Source organism: Coregonus clupeaformis, chromosome 30 (genome assembly GCF_020615455.1).
Source record: "Coregonus clupeaformis isolate EN_2021a chromosome 30, ASM2061545v1, whole genome shotgun sequence".
NCBI lineage: Eukaryota > Metazoa > Chordata > Actinopteri > Salmoniformes > Salmonidae > Coregonus > Coregonus clupeaformis.
Window position 1 is genome coordinate 20,709,139 of NC_059221.1, and position 24,794 is coordinate 20,733,932.

At 45.2% G+C, this 24,794-nt stretch overlaps 1 protein-coding gene across 1 annotated transcript; it reads right to left on the bottom strand.

The window, feature by feature from the left end:
* Window positions 1-11,311: 11,311 nt before the first annotated feature.
* Window positions 11,312-23,642, bottom strand: LOC121564299 (proteolipid protein 2-like). Its single transcript, XM_045209312.1, has 5 exons — window positions 23,171-23,642; window positions 13,195-13,350; window positions 12,855-12,953; window positions 11,937-12,033; window positions 11,312-11,833 (listed from the first exon to the last, which is right to left on the bottom strand). Exons 1-4 carry the CDS (start codon window positions 23,264-23,266, stop codon window positions 11,953-11,955), a joined length of 432 nt encoding a protein of 143 aa, XP_045065247.1. The 5' UTR covers window positions 23,267-23,642; the 3' UTR covers window positions 11,312-11,833; window positions 11,937-11,952.
* Window positions 23,643-24,794: the final 1,152 nt, after the last annotated feature.

The window sequence follows — 24,794 nt, forward strand, 5'->3', positions numbered from 1 at the left end:
TTGCACCACCATCTAACCCCTCACATACACACTATACCCCAAAACCCACCACCCCATCCCATTACTTTGGCCCTAAACAATCCTACACCAGGCAGTCGGCCTGGGAGGGGTGAACCCCTTCTCTCAAACTTCCTATAGATCTTCTGCACTAAAATCTCTCACAACCAAATATTTCTCTGCTGCTGCTGCAACCACCACATCTATCTTCTGTGATTTCCGCTCCATCAGTGCAGTTGATCACCATGGCTATAAATGCAAAAAATCCAACCTTAATAAAACTCATAATCTACAGTGGGGAAAAAAAGTATTTAGTCAGCCACCAATTGTGCAAGTTATCCCACTTAAAAAGATGAGAGAGGCCTGTAATTTTCATCATAGGTACACGTCAACTATGACAGACAAATTGAGAAAAAAGAATCCAGAAAATCACATTGTAGGGTTTTTAATGAATTTATTTGCAAATTATGGTGGAAAATAAGTATTTGGTCACCTACAAACAAGCAAGATCCATTCCCATACTACCGGAGTCTTGTCTGGTGGCACCGGTGGTGTGGGAGGTCGATGCGGAGATCGAGCGGGCGTTACGCACCGAGCCTAGTCCTCCACAGTGTCCGGTGGGTCGGGTGTACGTCCCGCTCGAGGTCCGGGATCGGCTGATTTATTGGGCTCACACGTCCCCCTCCTCTGGACATCCGGGTATTGGCCGGACGGTGCACTGCCTTAGTACGAAGTACTGGTGGCCAACGTTAGCCAGGGATGTGAGGGTTTATGTCTCCTCCTGCTCCGTGTGTGCCCAGTGTAAGGCGCCCAGACACTTGCCCAGGGGTAAATTACAGCCCCTGCCCGTTCCACAACGACCCTGGTCTCACCTCTCGGTGGATTTTGTTACCGATCTTCCCTCCTCACAGGGGAATACCACCATCCTGGTCGTTGTGGATCGGTTCTCGAAGGCCTGTCGTCTCCTTCCCATGCCGGGTCTTCCTACGGCCCTACAGACCGCTGAGGCTCTATTTACTCACGTCTTCCGGCATTACGGGGTGCCCGAGGATATAGTGTCCGATCGAGGCCCCCAGTTTACCTCCAGAGTCTGGAGAGCATTTATGGAACGTTTGGGGGTCTCGGTGAGCCTTACCTCGGGTTACCACCCGGAGAGTAATGGGCAGGTTGAACGAGTCAACCAGGATGTGGGTAGGTTTCTGAGGTCATATTGTCAGGGCCGGCCGGAGGAGTGGGCGAGATATGTGCCCTGGGCCGAGATGGCACAGAACTCTCTCCGCCACTCCTCCACCCAACTAACCCCTTTTCAGTGTGTATTAGGGTACCAGCCGGTTCTGGCACCATGGCATGAGAGCCAGATCGAGGCCCCCGCTGTGGATGAGTGGGGTGCGGCGCTCGGAGGAGACGTGGGACGCTGCACACGTCCATCTGCAGCGTGCCATACGTCGACAGAAGACGAGCGCCGACCTACACCGCAGTGAGGGGCCAGTGTACGCACCTGGAGATCGAGTCTGGCTCTCAACCAGAAACCTGCCCCTCCGCCTGCCCTGCCGGAAGCTGGGTCGGGCGGTTTGTGGGGCCTTTTAAAGTCCTGAGGAGATTGAACGAGGTGAGTTACAGGTTAGAACTACCTATTGATTACAAGAATATTAACCCCTCGTTCCATGTGTCTCTCCTCAGGCCGGTGGTAGCTGGTCCACTCCAAGACTTTGAGATTGAGGAGACTCCTCCGCCCCCGTTGGACATCGAGGGGGCTCCGGCGTACACGGTTCGGACCATCCTGGATTCGAGACGCCGGATGGGGGGTCTCCAATATCTCGTGGAGTGGGAGGGGTACGGTCCGGAGGAGCGGTGCTGGGTGCCAAGGAGGGACATTCTGGATCCGTCCCTGATGACCGAATTCCATCGTGGTCATCCTGCGCGCCCTGCTCCGCGTCCCCCTGGTCGTCCCCGAGGCCTGCTCCGCGTCCCCCTGGTCGTCCCCGAGGCCGCGCGTCAAGGGGGGGGTACTGTCACGGTTTCGGCCGAGGCGGCTCCTCCTCCTTGTTCGGGCAGGTTTCGCCAGTCGTCGTCTCCGGAGTTCTAGCTGCCACCGCTCGATGTTTCTTGTTTGTTTGGTTTTGTCTGTTAGTCACACCTGTTTTGTGTTAGGTCTCATTTAGCACCCTATTTAGTTTCCTTGTTGTTAGGTTTGTGTTGTGTGTAATTGTTCGTGTCGTGGTTGCGCTACCCGTGTCGGTACGCTATTTTTCCTGAGCTTCCTCCTTGTTGTGTGAGGAGAGATTTACGCACCTGTGTGTGCGCTTGTATTTACGCCTGTGTGCGTCTTTTTGCCTCCGGGCTGTTTTGGATTAATTTTCGTGATCAGTAAAGTCTTGTTGGACTTACCCTCTGCTGCCTGCGCCTGATTCTACACCACACCCATACACAGCACCGTGACAAGGTGTGTACTCCTCAAACAAAGGTGTATATGTGCAACCTTGTTAAAATTTGATTTGATTTATAAACAGGAGAAGGTAAGAATCTCTGATCTTAGCAGTGCCATTCTTACGCTTTCGCGTCATCGCACCCTAATCCATATTTTACCAAATGTGCCACACAGAAAACAGTCGGCCTTGCTAGGAGTCAACATTTTAAAGGTGGAGTGAACCACAGGGCAAGGTAACCTGCAATGCTGTGGAATGTCAATGAGACAATTATGTCACCTTTAAAAGGATATCCTACGATTTTCCATATGTCTAGACTACTAGTATATTAATTTCCATGGTTGATTTTTACTATAGGGTTGTTTTTATTTGATTTTCATCTCCACATCCTGCCTGGGCCTGGTTTCCTAAAAGGCTAAGTTCATCGTAGAACAATAGGATCCTATGGTTCTACTGTGGTGTAAAGACAACTATGCTGATAATGCTGTGATGATAAGAAGTCCGCTTACACTGTTCTTTGATTATAAAGATTTATTGTATCAAAGTTCACAGTATTAATTTACAGATATATGCAGTTATATCTGGAGAGAAACGGCCAATCTGTTGATCCAATATGTTGTCTCCCTCTCCGTCCTTTGTTTAAGACAGGGTATTTATATCCTATGTGACATATGGCGTGATTTTAATAAACCAATCCCTGGCTTTTCACATATCTTCCCATTTCCTCTTTTCCAGGAATTTAGTAATGCTTTCCAGATGTTTCAGCAAGCAGAGCCAAGTTCCTCTAACACACTTTTGCAAACGTCAGCACAATCATAGACCCTCAGACACTACACTACCGATGAACTTAGCCTTAAAATGCTTTTGGGAAACCGGAACCTGTTCTGTTTGGAACAAGCACAACAACATCAGGGATTAATTACCAGTCTATCTGGTATGACCAACGGATTATGTGACTCCACACTGGCTTTTTTTAATGATAGGAGCACTAAATGAATAATGGAAAATAAATTAAAATGAGTGGCATTATGGACAGTACACCCTCTCAACATTCAAATCAGCCAAGAATACCAAAGCTCTTCCAATGTTGGCATTATGTAATCCTCAAAAAGGTTTGTGGTTTTGATAATCCTCAAAAAGGTTTGTGGTTTTGAATCCCATTTGGTCTATTCCCTGAATTCCGCTACACTGATGTCACAACAGGTGTCACAGACTCCAAAACAATTTCTACATGGTCACAGCTTGAGGAAGCATTTTGAAGACAATTTGGAGTTGTGAATGCAATTATATTTTTGTGAAAACATAGATTTTCCTCTATCTGGCTACTCAGACTCTAGATCAGGGATGGGCAACTAGAGCCCCCCATTTGTAGGCCCACGGATCAATTTCCAAAAACAAAAAAAAAGGAACTCAGTCGGGGTCTCAACTTACTGTAGAGAGTTAGAATAGTAGTATACACAAGGTGCAATTACAAACTTTAGTGTTGCATCAGCAGTTTTTCTCATGTTATGTCAGCCAATATTTCAAACACACACAAAAGGATGAAACAAGACATCAAAAACCTGTTTGAAATAAAACATTAAGGCTAAATTCTACCTTGAGAAAATAACTGTATATTTTGGAGGTAACATTTACAAAGGCTTTTACAATTATAACATAGGCATCCTGAAATGCACCCACACGCAACTGATCAAAGACCCTTCTTTGATAATTAATTTAATTAATTGCTCATTCTAAATCAGTTGTAATTCTACGAGTCTATAATCAAAATATTACTATAATTGCATACAAACTGTCTAAATAATTTAACGAGGGTGCACTAACTGAGCTAACATTTCTCTTGTACAACATAAAATGTAGTTAAAATATCTTATTTACCATTGGTTAAAAAACACACAAAAAACAGTTAAGAAACAAGCTTGACCTGAGTTAGATTATTTCAAAACCAGGATAATGAAAACGTGTTGTCCCATTATTTTCCTATGGCAAGACTACTCATGAGAAGTTCTTTGGTGGCAAATGAACATCAAACCTTACTATGAGTGCAGATTTAATGGTGGTCAGTCGGCCTAACAGTGCTAGGTGAGTAGAGAAAGAGGCAAAACAACAACCAATAAAATGAAGGCACTACAAATGTTTCCAGCACAGGAGGCTGCTGAGGGGAGGACGGCTCATAATAATGGCTGTAATAGAGTCAATGGAATGGTATCAAACACATGGAAACCATGTGTTTGATGAGTTCGATACCAATCCATTTATTCCATGCCAGCCATTACTAAGAGCCCGTCCACTCCAATTAAGGTGCCTTGACTAAGGGCTAGATTCTATATCAGATCAATTCTAGCCGACACGCTAAAGGGGTTGTTTTGGAGTGTCGGAGATGGAACTGCGTTAGAGCTGTCAAATCCACAAGCGGCTCATTGCGCTAGCTTATCGCGGACCATGCCATTGGATGCAACAAAACCACCCAACTTTATAATTTGACAAATCCCATGCAGCCACATTACAAGTTCAAACTCTCGAATGTGTGATATTTATATTGTCTATAGCTCGATTTGACTGATAGGCTATCAATCCCCCCATCCAAATGAACATGAAAACATGCATTAGCCTACACTTTCTATCGCCGTTTTGAACTTCTAACGCATTAGGATTAATAAGGAAGGGAGTGGTTTGTGACACACAAGAGCAGCCTCTCACCTATATGTCAGCTCATACCACCGTGACACCTCCAACATCCGTTAAAACATTTGCTATGCGGATGCCTGCCAACGCTGTCACGGTTCAGACAGACGACAAGAGGACCACAATTGCGTCACACCAGAAAGTTTATTAAAACTTAAGGGAGAAGGGAAGTAGGGAGTGAGTGAAGGCTCCAGGGGTTATCCCGTCCAATGTGCTGGGTCTGTGCCCCCCCCCCAGTGGCAGCGGTGCGTCCGATGACGCCGGTGGTTGGTGGTCCAGAAGTCCTGGGGGGGGAGGAAACACAGACACAACGGGGCGGATGAAACAAGGCAGAAGTACAGTTCAAGGGAAATCCAAATACGTAGTAGCAAGGCAGAAGGCTGGTCAGAGTTACCGGGGTCGAAGAGTAGTCAGGAGTCGTAATGGCAGAAAGCAGGTCTGGTTTTCCTGGGGCAGAAGAGTATCCAAGAATCAGGCAGGTCCGGGGTCACAAAACAAGGGTGAGCCAGAAGCGTGAGCACACAGGTTCGGGTGTGAGCTTTGCAGACGATCTGACAAAGGAGAGCTGAGAGACGGGACTTTAAATACTGGGAGAGGTTAGTGGGTAATGCAGCGCAGCTGGCAGAGTAATTAGAGCCGAGCAGAGCAGGGACAGGTGGAGCTCGTTAGGCTGAGTAGAGAGAGAGAGATGAGCAGAGTGGAAGATAGTGGAAACACATTAAGGTGGTAACCCGGTGGAGTGAGAGGGCTCATGACAGAACCCCCCCCCCAAGGGACGGCCCCAGAAGTCCCAAGAGCAACACCACGCCGGGCGGGAGGAGGGGAGCCGGAGGAGGGCTAGAACTCCTCCGAACGGTCCGAGCGAACGCCCTCATCCTTTGGAGGAAGCCGGAGGGCCATGGTCGGGAGATGGGACAGGTCCCGAGACAGGATCAGGCACAGGACAGGAAGCCGAGCGGGCAGGACGGTTAGGGATCCCTCTGGGGCGGCCCCTACGGATTGCAGGTTGATCAGGATGCCGTTGGTGGAAGGCGGTGATGAGAGTCCTATCCACAATCCGACTAGCTGGCACCCAGGTCCTTTCCTCAGGTCCATAGCCCTCCCAGTCAATGAGGTACTGGAGACCCCTACCCCTCCGTCTGGACCGAAGCAGGCGGCGGACGGTGTAAACCAGACCACCATCGACGAGCCGTGGAGGAGGAGGACAAGGCGCAGCAGGGACCAGCGGACTCTCATGAATGGGCTTAATCTTAGACACATGGAAAGTGGGGTGCACCCTCATGGAATTAGGCAGTTGGAGCCGGACAGCAGTTGGGCTAATCACTCTTATGATAGGGAATGGGCCAATGAACCGAGGTGCCAACTTCTGCGACTCCACCCTGAGTGGCAGGTTCCCTGACGACAACCACACCCTTTGACCAACATGGTAGGTGGGAGCAGGGATTCTCCGACGGTTGGCCCCGGTAGTGTAGCTGGCAACGGATCTGAGAAGTGTGGCTCGGGCCTGTGACCAGGTGCGGCGACATCGACGGGCAAACGCAAGTGCAGATGGGCAAGTAACCTCCCCTTCCTGACTGGCAAATAGAGGAGGCTGGTATCCATAAACACATTGGAAAGGGGACATACCGATGGCAGAGCAGGTCAGAGAATTGTGTGCGTACTCCACCCATGTCAATTGCTGCGACCAGGAGTGGGGGTTGCGTGAAGTCATGCAACGCAGTGCCTTCTCGAGCTCCTGATTTGCCCGCTCTGACTGCCCATTGGATTGGGGATGGAATCCGAAGTCAGACTGACTGTGGCTCCCAGCAGGTGACAGAACTCCTTCCAAAAAGCGGAGGAGAATTGTGGACCACGGTCAGAAACTACATCCTTTGGCAGTCCGTGGATCCGGAAGACGTGTTCCAGGACCACCTGGGCGGTCTCCTTGGCGGTTGGGAGCTTGGGGAGGGGAATGAAGTGTGCCATCTTGCTGAATCGGTCAACTATGGTGAGAATGACGGTCTTGCCCCTTGAAGGGGGCAGCCCCGTGACAAAGTCAAGGGCGATGTGAGACCAGGGACGTCTGGGCACAGGCAGGGGCTGCAGCAATCCGGCTGGGGGCTGGCAGGACGACTTGTGTTGGTTGCAGATGGGGCAGGCTTGGACGAATTCCCGTACATCCTTTCTCAGAGCGGGCCACCAGAACCTCTGGGCGAGCAGGTTGTAAGTGCGGGTGGAGCCAGGGTGACAAGCTAGGCGGGAGTCATGTCCCCACTGAACGACCTGGGACCTTAGGTTTTCGGGGACAAAAAGGCGGTCAGCTGGGCAAGTGCTGGGACCGGGCTGGTTACGGAGAGCTTCCAGCACCTGTTCCTCAACAGCCCAGGTCAGAGCTGCTACGATGCAGGGACTTGGCAGAATCGACACAGGATCCTTGGAGGGGTTGTCATCCTTCTGGAATTGACGGGAGAGGGCGTCTGGCTTGGTGTTGCGTGATCCAGGCCGGTATGACAGAGTGAAATTAAACCTGGTGAAGAACAGGGCCCAGCGGGACTGCCTGGAGTTCAACCGTTTGGCCGTGCGGATGTACTCCAAGTTCTTATGATCGGTCCAAACGAGAAATGGAATGGTGGACCCCTCCAGCCAGTGACGCCACTCCTCCAAGGCAAGCTTCACAGCCAGCAGCTCTCGGTTCCCTATGTCGTAATTGCACTCAGAGGGGGACAACCGACGTGAGAAAAAGGCACAGGGATGGAGCTTCCTATCCTCCGCAGCCCACTGAGAAATCACAGCACCAACTCCCACATCCGAGGCGTCCACCTCCACAATGAATTGCCGGACCACGTCAGGCATCTGGAGGATGGGAGCGGAGGTGAACCTTACCTTGAGGGTACTGAAGGCCTTGTCGGCTGCTGGGGTCCAGGTGAAGGGTTGCTTGGTGCTGGTTAGAGCAGTGAGAGGGGCAGCAACGGTACTGTAGTTCCGGATAAACTTTCTATAGAAGTTAGCAAACCCCAGGAACTGTTGCAGCTTCTTTCTGTTCTCCGGAACTGGCCATGACGTGACTGCTGATACTTTGGCAGGATCCATTTGGATACTTCCCTCTGCCACTATGTACCCCAGGAAGGCCACTGTCTTGACGTGAAACTCACACTTCTCTGCCTTGGCGTAGAGGGAATTCTCCAGAAGACGATGAAGGACTTGCTGGACATGGCGGGTGTGTTCAGACAGGTTTCTGGAGTAGATTAAGATGTCATCCAGGTAAACGAAGACAAACTTGTTTAACATGTCCCGCAGTACATCATTCACTAGAGCCTGGAACACAGCAGGAGCATTGGTGAGGCCAAAAGGCATAACCAGATACTCGTAGTGGCCTGTTGGTGTATTGAATGCGGTCTTCCATTCATCTCCCTCCCGGATCCGCACTAGGTGGTAAGCGTTTCTGAGATCCAACTTGGTAAAAACAGTGGCTCCCTGGAGCAACTCAAAAGCAGAGGTGAGCAGAGGGAGAGGGTAACGGTTTTTCACTGTGATGTCGTTGAGTCCCCTGTAGTCGATGCAGGGGGCGAAGAGATCCGTCCTCTTCCCCACAAAGAAGAAGCCAGCACCAGCCGGAGATGAAGATGAACGGATCAATCCTGTGGACAGAGAGTCATTGATGTAGTCCTCCATGGACCTTCTTTCAGGAGCAGACAACGAATAAAGACGGCCCCTTGGAGGAGCTGTTCCAGGGAGGAGGTCGATGGCACAGTCGTACGGGTCGGTGAGGAGGCAGAGATGTGGCTCTTGCTTTGTTAAACACTTCTCTGAGACCATGGTAGCATTCTGGGACATGGGAGAGGTCAGGGGCGGAGTTAGTAGGTACTGGCCGAGGGGGTAGTGCGGCAGCAAGCAGGCAGGTTCGGTGGCAGTCCTCTCCCCACTTCCTGATCACCCCGGTCACCCAGTCGAGCTGAGGGTTGTGCCGGGCGGAGCCATGGGTAACCCAGGATGAGGGGTTGGCCTGGAGAGGGGGAGCAGGTGAAACTGGATAGTTTCTTGATGGTTTCCGGACAGACCCATCAAGACCGGGGCCGTGACATGAGTGACCGATCCGAGTAAGTGTCCGTCCAGTGCCCGGGCAGGAATAGGAGGTGTCAAACGGAGGTTCTCCAGTCCCAGTTGGCGTGCCAGCTTGATGTCCATTATGTTGGCTTCGGCGCCAGAATCCACCAGAGCAGCCAGGGTGTGAGTAGAGTCAGAGAGGCGGAGGTGAACTTGCAGCAAGGGTTTGCGGTCGGAGGACTGGATGGTCATTGAGCTCAACCGGACTCCCCCTATGCCCGGTGAGCTTCGGCCTTTAAAAGGGCAGGTTACCACACGATGTCCATCACCTCCACAATAGAGGCAGAGGTTTGAGGTGAAGCGGCGCTGGCGCTCTGCAGGAGTGAGAGAGGCTCGCCCAATCTCCATAGGCTCCGACTGATCAAGCTGACTTGGGTGAGTGGCAGTAGCTGACAGGAGCCCAGTCGGATCTCTCCGAATGCCGGTAGTTGGTGGACCTTGGCGCCCCCTCTCACGACGACGGGTCTGTATCCTTCTGTCGATCCGGACAGTCAGTGCGATGGCTTCATCAAGAGTGGAAGGCAGTTCATGGGAGACCAACTCGTCCTTGATATAGTCAGCCAAGCTATGGAAGAACGCGTCCACCAACGATGGTGTGTTCCAAGAACTTCGTCTTGCCAGGGTTCGGAAGTCGATGGAATGGTCTGCGACTGTACGTCTGCCTTGTCGAATACTGAACAGTTCACGAGACGCCTGCGGTTGGTGAATCCAGGTCAAACACCTTCAGCATCTCCTCAGCAAACAGGTCGAAGGTTGCACATGCGGGGGTTTGACGTTCGAACTCTGCTGTTCCCCAGAGTCGAGCTCGGCCCGTCAGGTGAGTGATGGCATACCCGACCCTAGCCCCCTCCGTGGCGAAGGTCCTTGGCTGCAAGGAGAACTGAAGTCGGCAGCTAGTCAGGAATGGCCGGACCTGGGTAGAATCGCCGTTGAACCGCTCGGGGTTTCCAATCTTGGGTTCCGGGCAGCGGCTGAAATGACCGGGGCAGGTGACTCGGAGGCAGGGCTGGTGGGCAGACTGGCTGGGGTAAGGTTGGTGAGGAGTTGAATGATCCTGGCGAGTGTTGTTGCTGCTGCTGGGACTGCTGCTGGTGCTGCTGGAACTGCTGATGCTGTTGGTGGCCGACCTGAAGCAGAGAGGTGATGTCGCCGCTCATGCGGCCTAGCTCTCTCTCAGTGTGTTCCAGGCGTAGCATGGCGGTGGGTTGCTCAGGTTCTTCGGTTTCCATGTCGGGGGGAAGTGTGCGCTGAGTCCATGATGGTCAGATCGTACTGTCACGGTTCAGACAGACGACAAGAGGACCACAATTGCGTCACACCAGAAAGTTTATTAAAACTTAAGGGAGAAGGGAAGTAGGGAGTGAGTGAAGGCTCCAGGGGTTATCCCGTCCAATGTGCTGGGTCTGTGCCCCCCCCCAGTGGCAGCGGTGCGTCCGATGACGCCGGTGGTTGGTGGTCCAGAAGTCCTGGGGGGGAGGAAACACAGACACAACGGGGCGGATGAAACAAGGCAGAAGTACAGTTCAAGGGAAATCCAAATACGTAGTAGCAAGGCAGAAGGCTGGTCAGAGTTACCGGGGTCGAAGAGTAGTCAGGAGTCGTAATGGCAGAAAGCAGGTCTGGTTTTCCTGGGGCAGAAGAGTATCCAAGAATCAGGCAGGTCCGGGGTCACAAAACAAGGGTGAGCCAGAAGCGTGAGCACACAGGTTCCGGGTGTGAGCTTTGCAGACGATCTGACAAAGGAGAGCTGAGAGACGGGACTTTAAATACTGGGAGAGGTTAGTGGGTAATGCAGCGCAGCTGGCAGAGTAATTAGAGCCGAGCAGAGCAGGGACAGGTGGAGCTCGTTAGGCTGAGTAGAGAGAGAGAGATGAGCAGAGTGGAAGATAGTGGAAACACATTAAGGTGGTAACCCGGTGGAGTGAGAGGGCTCATGACAAACGCGGGTTAACGGTCGATCTGATTGAATCGAGGCCTAAGTGCAGGCAAAATTTGGCTTAATTCGACCAGCACAATTTGAATATATTTCAGTGGGATATGGAGAGGGCTATGATGCTGAGATGAAATTATGATGACAAAGAGAGATAGAATGCCATTTGTAGTAATTTGTACCAAAACTGTTGATGTTACATTATTATGTTTTATTAATCTGAGCACCTCTATAAATGTAATGCTACAATCAAATTTCTAATACAAACCAAAACTTCAGCAGTGGATGTAATTCAACAGAAACATATTTTTACACATTAGTTCATTAGATCAGAAAACAAATGATGTACTAGTGTGAAAACTGACCAAAGCTTTCCCTTTTTCACAATACTAAATATTGAGCAATGGGACGGTAGAATTGTACACCGAGACTGGAATAGTGGTAGTCAAGGGAATCCCTCCTGGAATTTACATGGTTCTTTTGAACATACAGATCTCAGTGCAGTACAACATTATCCTCTCTGTGTCAGCCATAGATGTACTGTAGATGTTTCTCTCTTCTGACCCTAACATTGGTTAATTTCTGCTATTAATCTCTTCATTTGAGCATCAAACTTCCTTCCAACCTGCTCCACTTCTTTCTCTCTTCATTGTCAACTCATTTTCTTTCATTGGCTAAGTTGGGGTATAGCTTCGTGCTTAAACTTTTTAGTCTGTAAACAAAGCAGGGAATAGAACAAAGAAAATTAGGTGAGAAAATGTCAAAGTCCAAATTGTAATTCATAGCAAAGCTGCAGCCTTATCCAAAATACCCACCAGTGGGCGATGCTGTTTACTGCCTGTTGCTCTTGATGACCAGGAAGATGGTGTAGACATCATAGGCAAACAGGATCGCAGCCAGCAGGCCAAACAACTAAGGGAATGGAATCATGTTTAATCTAAACATAATCTAACCAAAAAGTTATACTTTTCAGTGATGAATTTGGCTGAAGCATTTGAGAGCTGAAGAAGTAAGTAATTTGAGATGCTTTCATTTGTATCTGTTCAAAAATCTCAGGGTGGTGTGAGAGAATTTGTTTAATATTAATAGTTAACAATTATATACTGTTCTACTAATGCTGTGTTTTTGTAAAGGGATGGTTTCTACCCAGCTCCCTGCAGCTAGTCTAGGCGTGTGGTCAAGGACATGGGTTTTACTCGAGATAGGGGTATCTGGAGCTGACAATTGATTTAGGGATGGCTAGGTGATAAAACCAACAGCTACATTCCAGTCCATGATTAATGGTGTGTGAGAGGGAGATGTCTCCGGTCTGACTGAGCCTGCATTTTCATAGACTGAATTGGTGTTTGTGTAATGTAAGGTACCAGGGAGAGATGGCTCGGGTATGAATCATGTTGATAAGAACCTTGTCTTGGGGGCCAAACCCTGGTTTCCATACAATGAGAACAGTCTTCACCGCAGATACCGTCTGCTGTGAATTATTCATTTCTTTCATACAAATCCTAACCCTTTGACTCATTCCACACATCTGCTGTTTGTCATGTAGACTGAGAGGGTGTATCTTTGCTATAAAATATCTTTGTATTGTCTCTATGTCAGAGCTCTCGGCCCAACAATCACTTACTACCTTATTCATATGTTTTGAATAAAGTAATATCCTGATTGTTGATTGACCTTGTCTCTCCTCATTATTGATTAGAATTTCCACGACAGTGGTTAGACATTTGACTCACCACTCCTGCAATACGGGCACCATCCCCAGTTCCATGAATCAAACAGATTAGAGAGGTAATGAGGTACACGGCTGCACCAGTAGTAGCACGGAAAAGATCCTGGTAGGAGGAGACCAACATTAGTGAATGATTGTCCTTCTATAAGCACTTGGAAAGTCCTTGTGTTACTGTTCGTTTTTATGAATGTATCTTTAATTTGTGTCTGTATGCTTCTCTTTCTGTGTCTCTCTGTGTCTCAATGTGTATCTCTCTGGTGTGTGTGTGTGTGTGTGTGTGTGTGTGTGTGTGTGTGTGTGTGTGTGTGTGTGTGTGTGTGTGTATAAACATATACTGTACTCACACTCCAGACCCAGTTGACCACCTTGATGGACTTGTCCATTTCCATCATGAAGACGACAAAAAATAAGATGGCAGAGACCATCTCACAGATGGCCACTCCAAAAAAACCTCCATACAATGATGCAGCATAGCAGATTATGATGATAATACTGATGAGCTGAAAGAAAAGGACAGAAAATGAATATGTGGGAAAAGGGAGAGTGAGAGAGAGAGGAAGAGGAGGGAAAAAGCAGCCTGCGTGAAAATATTTGGTGCAAAATGTTAATAAAGGTACAAATCTGTGGTACACAAAAATTGCTTTTTGGCTCAATGCATCTGTAGCCTAATTGCTTGACCTTGGGATGTTATTCATAGCATTTCCTTTTAAGGAAATCACTGCTACGTATCCAGGAATCCTTTGAGAACGTCTCGCTGTAGTTTACAACAAACTGACAATTAGGCTCCAAATTCGTCCCTTCCATTTGAATTAGCAGTTCTGGTTGAATGGCTTGATTAAAACTCATCCCAGACCGAAGATCAGCAGTGATAGGAAGAGTAATCTCGGAGTCATATTAAACAAAGGAAGACATTATGCCGGTTGACTTTTGACCCATATGCTATCCATGATAGCCTTCTACTCCAAGGCCCAGTGAGACCAAGGGGCAGCACAGTCAAATGGACAGACACCCTAACTGCCATGTCACAGACTCACACTCACACTAGCATCTTACAACAGGACACAATAAACACACCCACTCAGTCTATATGGGGTTAAAGACCCTGTGGTGACGCAATGAAGTAAACAAACATTCGAGGCTGTCCCAAAACACCCAAAACAACAACAACAAACATAGTACACTCTTATAAAAAAGGGTTCCAAAAGGGTTCTGCGGCTTTCCCCATAGTAGAACCCTTTTTCATTCCATGTAGAACTTTTTGGGTTCCATGTAGAACACTCCGTGGAAAGGGTTCTGCATGGAACACAAAAAAAGGGTTCTACATGGAACCAAAAGGATTCTACCTGGAACCAAAAGAGGTTCTTCAAAGGGTTCTCCTATGGGGACAGCCGAAATAACCCTTTTTGGTTCTAGATAGCACCTTTTTTTTCTATGAGTGTAGGCATATACGCCAATCAGTTTAGTAGCCTATATCACACTGACTAAGACCCCAGTGTTGGGGTTGATATTTTTTATCCTAAGATGTTTGGATGTCTTTCTTTGAAACTGTAATTCTTAATGGTGAAACTGCCACGTCCATTTGTGATATTACAATAAAAAAGAAGTTGCTGTAAACACTGTTTCTTCCATTCCGGTGAAATAAGGTGAGTGAGATGTTAAGGGAAGATATTGGTGTTTGTCAACTTTGCATGCAATTGCAAACCTACCCAATCTTTCATTGATTTGATGCATTCCAAAAAATATTAGTTAAAATTGGTTATGTGTGAACTGCATGGTTTGGTATGCATTATTTACATAATAATACATGTAAAGGGGGTAGGTTGGATGATTTGGGTTTTGGTCTTTTTAATCAAATGCTCTGTGTAAAAACAATCAAATGTAAAAACAATCAAATTCAGGCTGCCAAATCACCTTGACTACAGTCCATTGTGCAGCACCAAGGAATAGGTAATGTGTTGGCCACAGAGCAGTAAGCCAAGCTAGGGCCAACCCAGTCAAAAGTGTGGTAGTAGCCCACAGATGATGCAATAAACTCTTTCCTGGAGTGTATTGCCTTTACATACATCCTGGTTAACTTAAGCCAGATGGGTTCAGCATAATGTGGGATAAAAGTCATTTTATTGGCCTGTGCATTATTTTGGACGTCATCCGTAGTGCATTTCTCTTTCCATCATAACACGTAACCACTTTGTCTCTCTCTGCTTGTGCTCCTTTCAAACGGTTGCGTTTGCCCTACATTTGATAGGCCTATAGGCTGAATATCAATGTCCATATATGACTGGACATACACTACCGGTCAACATTTTTAGAACACCTACTCATTCAAGGGTTTTTCTTTATTTTTACTATTTTATACATTGTAGAATAATAGTGAAGACATCAAAACTATGAAATAACACATATGGAATCATGTAGTAACCAAAAAAGTGTTAAACAAATAAAAATATATTTTATATTTGAGATTCTTCAAATAGCCACCCTTTGCCTTGATGACAGCTTTGCACACTCTTGGCATTCTCTCAACCAGCTTCACCTGGAATGCTTTTCCAACAGTCTTGAAGGAGTTCCCACATATGCTGAGCACTTGTTGGATGCTTTTCCTTCATTCTGAGGTCCGACTCATCCCAAACCATCTCAATTCAGTTGAGGTCAGGTAATTGTGGAGGCCAGGTCATCTGATGCAGCACTCCTTTACTCTCCTTCTTGGAGGTGTGTTGGGTCATTGTCCTGTTGAAAAACAAATTATAGTCCCACTAAGCCCAAAACAGATGGGATGGCGTATCGCTGCAGAATGCTGTTGTAGCCATGCTGGTTAAGTGTCTAAATAAATCACAGACAGTGACACCAGCAAAGCACCCCCACACCATAACACCTCCTCCTCCATGCTTTACGATGGGAAATACACATGCGGAGATCATCCGTTCACCCACACCGCGTCTCACAAAGACACGGCGGATGGAACCAAAAATCTCAACTTTGGACTGCAGACCAAAGGACAGATTTCCACCGGTCTAATGTCCATTGCTCCTGTTTCTTGGCCCAAGCAAGTCTCTTCTTATTATTGGTGTCCTTTAGTAGTGGTTTCTTTGCAGCAAATCGACCATGAAGACCTGATTGACACAGTCTCCTCTGAACAGTTGATGTTGAGATGTGTCTATTACTTGAACTCTGTGAAGCATTTATTTGGGCTGCAATTTCTGAGGCTGGTAACTCTAATGAACTTATCCTCTGTAGCAGAGGTAACTCTGGGTCTTCCATTCCTGTGGCGGTCCAGTTTCATCATAGCGCTTCATGGTTTTTGCGACGGCACTTGAAGAAACTTTCAAAGTTCTTTAAATGTTCTGTATTGACTGACCTTCATGTCTTAAAGTAACGATGGACTGTCATTTCTCTTTGATTATTTGAGCTGTTCTTGACATAATATGGACTTGGTCTTTTACCAAATAGGGCTATCTTCTGTATGCCAACTCTTTATTAATCACTGTGAGAGGTCAGTCATCATTTCATGTTTCACTAACTGTCACAAATCATTAATTCCTCACGAAACTAGAAAGAAATACCATGATTTTACTGTGACATTTAGACTCCATCATGTTTAATCTGTAGGAGCTCCAAAGCAAACATTGGTGTCATATGAAGCTTCCCTCTGGGCAAAAACTGATTGAATCAACATTGTTTCCTCATCATTTAAACACCCAAAAATGTTCATTTAAACACCCAAAAATGTGATGACGTCAGTGCCGATTTGAGCGTGTCAATCTTGGTGGGGCAAACAACCAATTTTTTTTAGATGCATGCCAGCCAAGCCACTACACAACTCTAAACAATAAATGAAATGCACTATAACGGTGACAAACGGTGCCCAGAAACTTTTAGGGTCTACATAAAGCTGTCCTGAGAGTGGAGCTTATGGCTGACTTGCTTAAATAAATATGGTTTCTGCTGACTCCTTGTGGATTTGTGTAACTGGATAAGAACCGTATTCTCCTTCAATAATAATGAAGGTCGACATGAGTTTTGACTTTTGAACCATACACAAACATTATTACATTTATGTTCAGTAAATTTACAATGTTTCTTCTTATATAATTAACACACTTAGCTCTTAAGTATAAGCAAATGCAAGCAAACGAGCTGCGATGAGGTAGGCCTATTTGTTCAGTAATTTCGAAATGGACAGCGACAGAAATTCAGATAGATATTAGTTCAGATAAATTCAGCAAGATGTTGAGGCCTTAACTTTACTCTTCTTTAAGTCACCACAGAGAGAGAAAGAGCGAGATAGAGACCCAGACTCAGCGGTTAGCCTACCAAATGAATAATTTTATTAGGCCAATGTGGTCTAAAAAGGAAGGACAATACAATACACAATATACAGACGCACTGACAGCGCATTGCGTAAACAAAACAACCCTCACAATATGAATTGGAATTACATGGGTCTATTACTGACATTTTTGTTGAACAAAAATATTTGAATGGTAAGAGACTGTCACTGGCAAACATGGTTATGAGGAGGGGATACTATAATATAATGTTGTTGGGTTTGTAACTTACCACCCTCCTCGTGGAGAAAAGCACCAGAGCTAATTATAACACACAAAGTAAGAAAAACAATTAAATGCATCGTTCTAACATTGCCCAAAATTATTAATACGATCCTAATGAGATATACCTATATTAGCAATATAACAATGCAGATGTACAAACTATGGCATATATGACAATAAGCAGTTAAGAGGCAAGCCGTAATTTCGATTAAGACATTAGCGAGCTGAGACGGATGTCACCTATATGCCGCCCATTTGTTCAGCACTTTTTAAACGGACAGCGACATAATTCAGAACTTTAGCCCTTCTTACAGTATTCTCCCTGTACACCAAGTCAGAAACGTAGGATAAATAACGGGGGCAAATAAGCAGACAATGAAAGCTCTTACAATACTCGATGATTACATTTCTCTAAAACAGGCTATAGGCTACATGTGCACTACCAAGTCAGAACAGTAGGCTATATTCCGTATTCGTTCAGCACTTTTGAAATGGACAGCAACATAATTCAGAACATGAGCTGTTCTTACGTTATTTTCCCTGTACACCAAGTCCGAACAGTAGGCTAAATTAACAGGGGCACATAAGCAGACAATGAAAGCTCTTACAATGGGGGCAGGTAAGCAGGCAATAAAAGCTGTGACAATATTCGATGATGACATTTCTCTAAAACTGGCTATAGGCTACATGTGCACCACCAAGTCAGAACAGTAGGCTAAGTTCTAAGGGGGGAAAGGGACCACATTTTTGGGTGAGGCACATGGGCTACTAACTGCTTACTACAAAACATACACTTAGTATTACTTTCTTAGCTACAGTATACATAGCTCCCTGGCATATTACATCACTTATGCAGCAGCATACTAGACATATTTATGGACTCACCATTGTTGTGCTGTGCTCGCTTGAACAGGAAGTTGGCACGGTGGTCCTTCTTGTGGGCAAACTCCTCAATTACTTTGTCATCAAAGTCTGGCATTCTCTGGATTAAGTTATGCTGGATTGACAGCATGGCCAATGCATTTAACCTTTCATGGCCCATGAAGTTGTGTATGAAGGTTTTTAAGGGTGGAAAAGTTTCTCTCTGACTCGGCGGTTGTCATCGGAGTGGTGATGATGATTTTGAGAAGCGTGACCGTCTCAGACAAGGCCTCCTGCAGGTTGTTTTCGTAGAGTGATTTCAATAAAGAAAGTGCTGTCTTTCCAGTGTGCAGCTCAGGATGCCGGTAGACAGTGAACAGCTCCCTTTTCAACTTCTCCTGGTTGCCCAAAGGCCATAGCTTGGTAGCACACGAGTTCTGCGGTCGGAAAGGAATCCTTCAGTAGCGTTTGGACACCACGTACATTACCACTCATCACCGCTGCCCTGTCGTAGGTTTGTGCAACCAGCTTCTCCCTGACATTCAGTGGCGCTAGGACTTGTTTGATGGTGTTGGAGAGGCCAACACCAGTTTTGTCCTTCACCTCTACAAAAACCTCTCACACACACTGTTGTCTGGTAACATGTAGCGCAGCACTATTACCATCTGTGATTTACAGGAGATGTCAGTGGTCTCATCTGCCTGTACAGACGCAAAAGGAGTCTCAGACACCTCCTTAGCTATAGCTTCTCTGTACACTTCATAATCCAAAAGTTCGTTTTTGGATCGTGCTTGATGTACCCTTCAAAATTGGTTGGTCGTCATAATGCCTTTGTAGCCTGTAATCTCCTTCATGCATGGTCTCAAAAATACACCTGAAAACGCCTGGGTTCAAGGAGTCGGCCGACTCATCATTGCCCCACAGTGCTGTCTCCCAATTGCCACACAATGTAATGCATGCTATAATTCTGGCAAGCACTTACCTATTTTCCTCCGTTTGTTGGTTGTGAAGGTTGATGGCTCGTCTATATGCTGTGTCTAGCAGAGCCACAACGTTTGATTTCCCCAGTAATCCGAGTTTAACAGCGTTGTCTATATGCACAATTCTCATGTTTTGAGACCCTTTCAGACAGACGTTTTAAATCCTTAAATCCAGATGTGGACCACACAACCTCTGCACTGAATAGCAGGCAGGGGAAGCAAAATAGTGATTGCTTTGAGATACTTGCAGTTAGCCACTGCAATTTCCGACTTGTTGTGTAATGTTTATGTCCAATGGCTGATGAGCACCGAGACGTTTTATCTCTAATTTCTCTTCATATGACAAGGATTGAAAAGGATTTGCCAGTAGATTGTCGACTTGATTCATGATAATGACTGCTAGCTTGCTAGCTAAGATTTTGAAAGTATGATGTTGACGTGATCAGTCCAATCAAAGCTACTGTAGATATAACATGATTTGATGTCATTTTATCTGTGGCCAATGACCTTGAGCCTTCTTGTATGGGCACTTCTAATGTAACTCTACGGGGCTTGAATTTTTGATTTTGCGGTGACGTAGTGTCCCCACGAGTGACAGAACACTGAGCCAATCACAGCGCAACTAGAGAACATTACCAACCCCTACGCTCTGTATTTCCACTGGCTGCCCCACCACCACAGAAAGCACTGATCTAGGCTGAAACACCTGCATTTTGGAGCTGCCTTACTCAAGAAAGCAAAAAAGAGAACATGTTTGTATGCAGCTTAATTAATTCAATATTTTGTTATTTTTTTTACATTGTTTGCAAACTGATACAGTGGAGAAAAAAAGTATTTAGTCAGCCACCAATTGTGCAAGTTCTCCCACTTAAAAAGATGAGAGAAGCCTGTAATTTTCATCATAGGTACACGTCAACTATGACAGAGAAATTGAGAAAAAAAATCCAGAAAATCACATTGTAGGATTTTTAATGAATTTATTTGCAAATTATGGTGGAAAATAAGTATTTGGTCACCTACAAACAAGCAAGATTTATGGCTCTCACAGACCTGTAACTTCTTCTTTAAGAGGCTCCTCTGTCCTCCACTCGTTACCCGTATTAATGGCACCTGTTTGAACTTGTTATCAGTATAAAAGACACCTGTCCACAACCTCAAACAGTCACACTCCAAACTCCACTATGGCCAAGACCAAAGAGCTGTCAAAGGACACCAGAAACAAAATTGTAGACCTGCACCAGGCTGGGAAGACTGAATCTGCAATAGGTAAGCAGCTTGGTTTGAAGAAATCAACTGTGGGAGCAATTATTAGGAAATGGAAGACATACAAGACCACTGATAATCTCCCTCGATCTGGGGCTCCACGCAAGATCTCACCCCGTGGGGTCAAAATGATCACAAGAACGGTGAGCAAAAATCCCAGAACCACACGGGGGGACCTAGTGAATGACCTGCAGAGAGCTGGGACCAAAGTAACAAAGCCTACCATCAGTAACACACTACGCCGCCAGATGTGTCCCCCTGCTTAAGCCAGTACATGTCCAGGCCCGTCTGAAGTTTGCTAGAGTGCATTTGGATGATCTAGAAGAGGATTTGGAGAATGTCATATGGTCAGATGAAACCAAAATAGAACTTTTTGGTAAAAACTCAACACGTCGTGTTTGGAGGACAAAGAATGCTGAGTTGCATCCAAAGAACACCATACCTACTGTGAAGCATGGGGGTGGAAACATCATGCTTTGGGGCTGTTTTTCTGCAAAGGGACCAGGATGACTGATCCGTATAAAGGAAAGAATGAATGGGGCCATGTATCGTGAGATTTTGAGTGAAAACTTCCTTCCATCAGCAAGGGCATTGAAGATGAAACGTTGCTGGGTCTTTCAGCATGACAATGATCCCAAACACACCGCCCGGGCAACGAAGGAGTGGCTTCGTAAGAAGCATTTCAAGGTCCTGGAGTGGCCTAGCCAGTCTCCAGATCTCAACCCCATAGAAAATCTTTGGAGGGAGTTGAAAGTCCGTGTTGCCCAGCGACAGCCCCAAAACATCACTGCTCTAGAGGAGATCTGCATGGAGGAATGGGCCAAAATACCAGCAACAGTGTGTGAAAACCTTGTGAAGACTTACAGAAAACGTTTGACCTGTGTCATTGCCAACAAAGGGTATATAACAAAGTATTGAGAAACTTTTGTTATTGACCAAATACTTATTTTCTACCATAATTTGCAAATAAATTCATTAAAAATCCTACAATTTGATTTTCTGGATTTTTTTTTCTCATTTTGTCTGTCATAGTTGATGTGTACCTATGATGAAAATTACAGGCCTCTCTCATCTTTTTAAGTGGGAGAACTTGCACAATTGGTGGCTGACTAAATACTTTTTTCCCCCACTGTATTTGACACATATTAATGCCAAAATAACATGGGGCTAAAAACAGGTCTCTGCCCCATCTGCCCTGAATGACGCGTCGCCACTGGATGACGTTGAATCAATGTGGAAAACTAACTGGATTTGCAAAAAGTTATCAACGTATGGGCATTTAGTCTTTTTATCACCCAACTTTTAACCTAAATCCAATGACATGGTGAAATGTTTTGTTGATTTCACGTTGAATTCACATTAGTTGACAACTCAACCAAATGTAAATCAAAACTAGACGTTGAACTGTCGTCTGTGCCCAGTGGGTAACCGCTTGCTTTGTAATATGAGTAGTATTTTGATTTCAATTACAATTTTCTTATATTAACTTATGCATATTGAAAAATATAAACATGAATATTGAAAGTATACCATTTTTGGGATCACTGTTATTTGTAAGCATTACCAACAGAGTGAATGTGAAAATGGATTCAAAATGGTTGCCCTCTGCTGATGATTTGCAGGATGTGCAATGATACAAGTAAAAGGAGGGCTGTGATTGGTTACAATGCCTACTATGCCAATTTCTCTGTATAAAATGGGCCATAACTTTAAACTAGGAAAGATCCCACTCTGGAACTTTGATATGCCCATAGACTATATTACGTTCAACAATATTTTGAAAATTAGCCTAATAACATTTTTAAATTTTCAATATTCATGTTTATATTTTCTATATTAATAAATTAATGAAAGAAAATCGTTATTGAAATCAAAATACTTCTCATACTACAGAGCAAGGGGCAAAGCTTAATATGACACCAAGTTTTACTTTATAGCACCTACATATAAAACATTATGGAGTCAGGCCAAAATGGCCAAAACTTCAAGAATATTCCAACTTATTTCTCAATTATGCTTTAAGATACACATTTCAAATATACGTAAATAATTATTCCTCCAAAGGACCCTTCTATGGATTAAATGTCGTGAAAATCTGAAAAATTATGTCCTTCTTTTGTTATAGTTTCGTGAGGAATCACCCAGCATGTAAACTTTAATCTTCAACCTAAACTGTCAGCATTTGACTGTTGGGTGCTAAATGAGGGGACTGTCACGCACAACCCCGCATTAGAAGTGACAGTTGGAAGCTCTTAGGCTAACTCTTGGCCTGATCCCCACCCCCAAGAGCACATGGTTCTCATTCCAGGTCCAGTTCATCTAAGTCCACACAACTGTCTCAAAGATTTAAAATGGCCCAATTTATTATCATACTATGAACAAATCATTGGTATACCATCATAGAAATATTCATAGATATGTATATGTTGCAGAAAGAGTGTAGTAAAGTAGTAATAGGTCTAAGCTAAGTTCATTATGCAAACCATGCAACCCAAAGTAGTATGTCATCGTAATGGTCTATTCTAGGGAATTATATTATATTTCTACAACAGACCTTCCATTCATAGTTTGGTTACTCCTATTGAAGTAAGTTTAGGCAAATTTACAGCACTAGTCTACTCTTTGTGTGAGTCTCTGGCTATAACAGTGATAGGGAACAAACTTACTATTTCTGCGGCGAGAATAGTCCCTTTTTGGGTCACCACGTACCCCTTCAGCTGTTCCAAGCAGCCCGCATCGACATCGGCCTCCGTATCAGCCATAACTAACTTGAATGTATAGCTTACCAACTAATTATAACTGATGTATTCTCCTTTGCAATGTTGCAGAACTCAACGAAGACAACTTTATAGCTAAGTTAAATTCAGTAGAAAAAAGCGGACTGATGTTATCTCCTAACTGCGGGGTTTTCTTCTCTCCAAGTTGGTACTATTTCGAATGAGTGAGTAACGTTAATGGAAACTTCAACTTCCTGGACTATGAAAAACTAGAAAACAAAATGGGAAAGTGCACTTTTAGAAATGACTCGCTTGAAGGAGGAAGTAATGACGGGCAAACTGACTTTCTTTACCATTTGGCCATCATATTTGCCACCAATGCTCCTTATAGGACACATCACTGCACTCTATACTCCTCTGTAAACTGGTCATCTCTGTATACCCGTCGCAAGACCCACTGGTTGATGCTTATTTATAAAATCATCTTAGGCCTCACTCCCACTATCTGAGATACCTACTTCAGCCCTCATCCTCCACATGCAACACCCATTCTGCCAGTCACATTCTGTTAAATGTCCCCAAAGCACACACATCCCTGGTCGTTCTTCTTTTCAGTTCGCTGCAGCTAGCGACTGGAACGAGCTGAAAGAAACACTAAAACTGGACAGTTTTATCTCCATCTCTTCATTCAAAGACTCAATCATGGACACTCTTACTGACAGTTGTGGCTGCTTCGCGTGATGTATTGTTGTCTCTACCTTCTTGCCCTTTGTGCTGTTGTCTGTGCCCAATAATGTTTGTACCATGTTTTGTGCTGCTACCATGTTGTGCTGCTGCCATGTTGTGCTGCTACCATGTTGTTGTCATGTTGTGTTGCCACTATGCTTTGTTGTCATGTGTTGCTGCCATGCTATGTTGTTGTATTAGGTCTCTCTTTATGTAGTGTTGTGGTGTCTCTCTTGTCATGATGTGTGTTTTGTCCTATATTTTTATTTTATTGTTTCTTTTAAATCCCAGCCCCTGTCCCCGCAGGAGGCCTTTTGCCTTTTGGTAGGCCTTCATTGTAAATAAGAATTTGTTCTTAACTGACTTGCCTAGTTAAATAAAGTTAAATAAAATAAAATAAAAAGTATTCTGCCAGCAGTGACGTTACTTTCGTATGGTAATGATAAAACCTTCAAAATAGTACCCCCAATGCAATACACTGCAATAGATGTACATGAGATACATATTGGCTTGTAGAGAGAACTTGTCTACCTGTCTCAGCTAAAGTGGAGTGGGAAATACTCTGTTGGGTCTCTACCAACCAAATACAGTGCATTCGGAAGGTATCCAGACCTCTTTACTTTTTCCACATTTTGTTACAGCCTTATTCTAAAATGGATTAAATCGTTTCCCCCCCCACATCAATCTACACACAATACCCCATAATGACTAAGCAAAAACTGTTTTTTATAAATTTGTGCACATTTATTAAAGATTAAAAACGGAAATATAACATTTACATAAGTATTCAGACCCTTTGCTATGAGACTCGAAATTGAGCTCAGGTGCATCCTGTTTCCATTGATCA

Bases quoted from the DNA above. Each gene is read 5' to 3' on its own strand.
- LOC121564299 (XM_045209312.1), bottom strand. From the start codon at position 23,266: ATGGCTGATACGGAGGCCGATGTCGATGCGGGCTGCTTGGAACAGCTG. The intron at 13,351-23,170 runs GTAAGTTTGTTC...CTTTTCTTTCAG, and splicing joins CTATTCTCGCCGCAGAAATA to CTCATCAGTATTATCATCAT. The intron at 12,034-12,854 runs GTGAGTCAAATG...CCATTCCCTTAG, and splicing joins GTGCCCGTATTGCAGGAGTG to TTGTTTGGCCTGCTGGCTGC.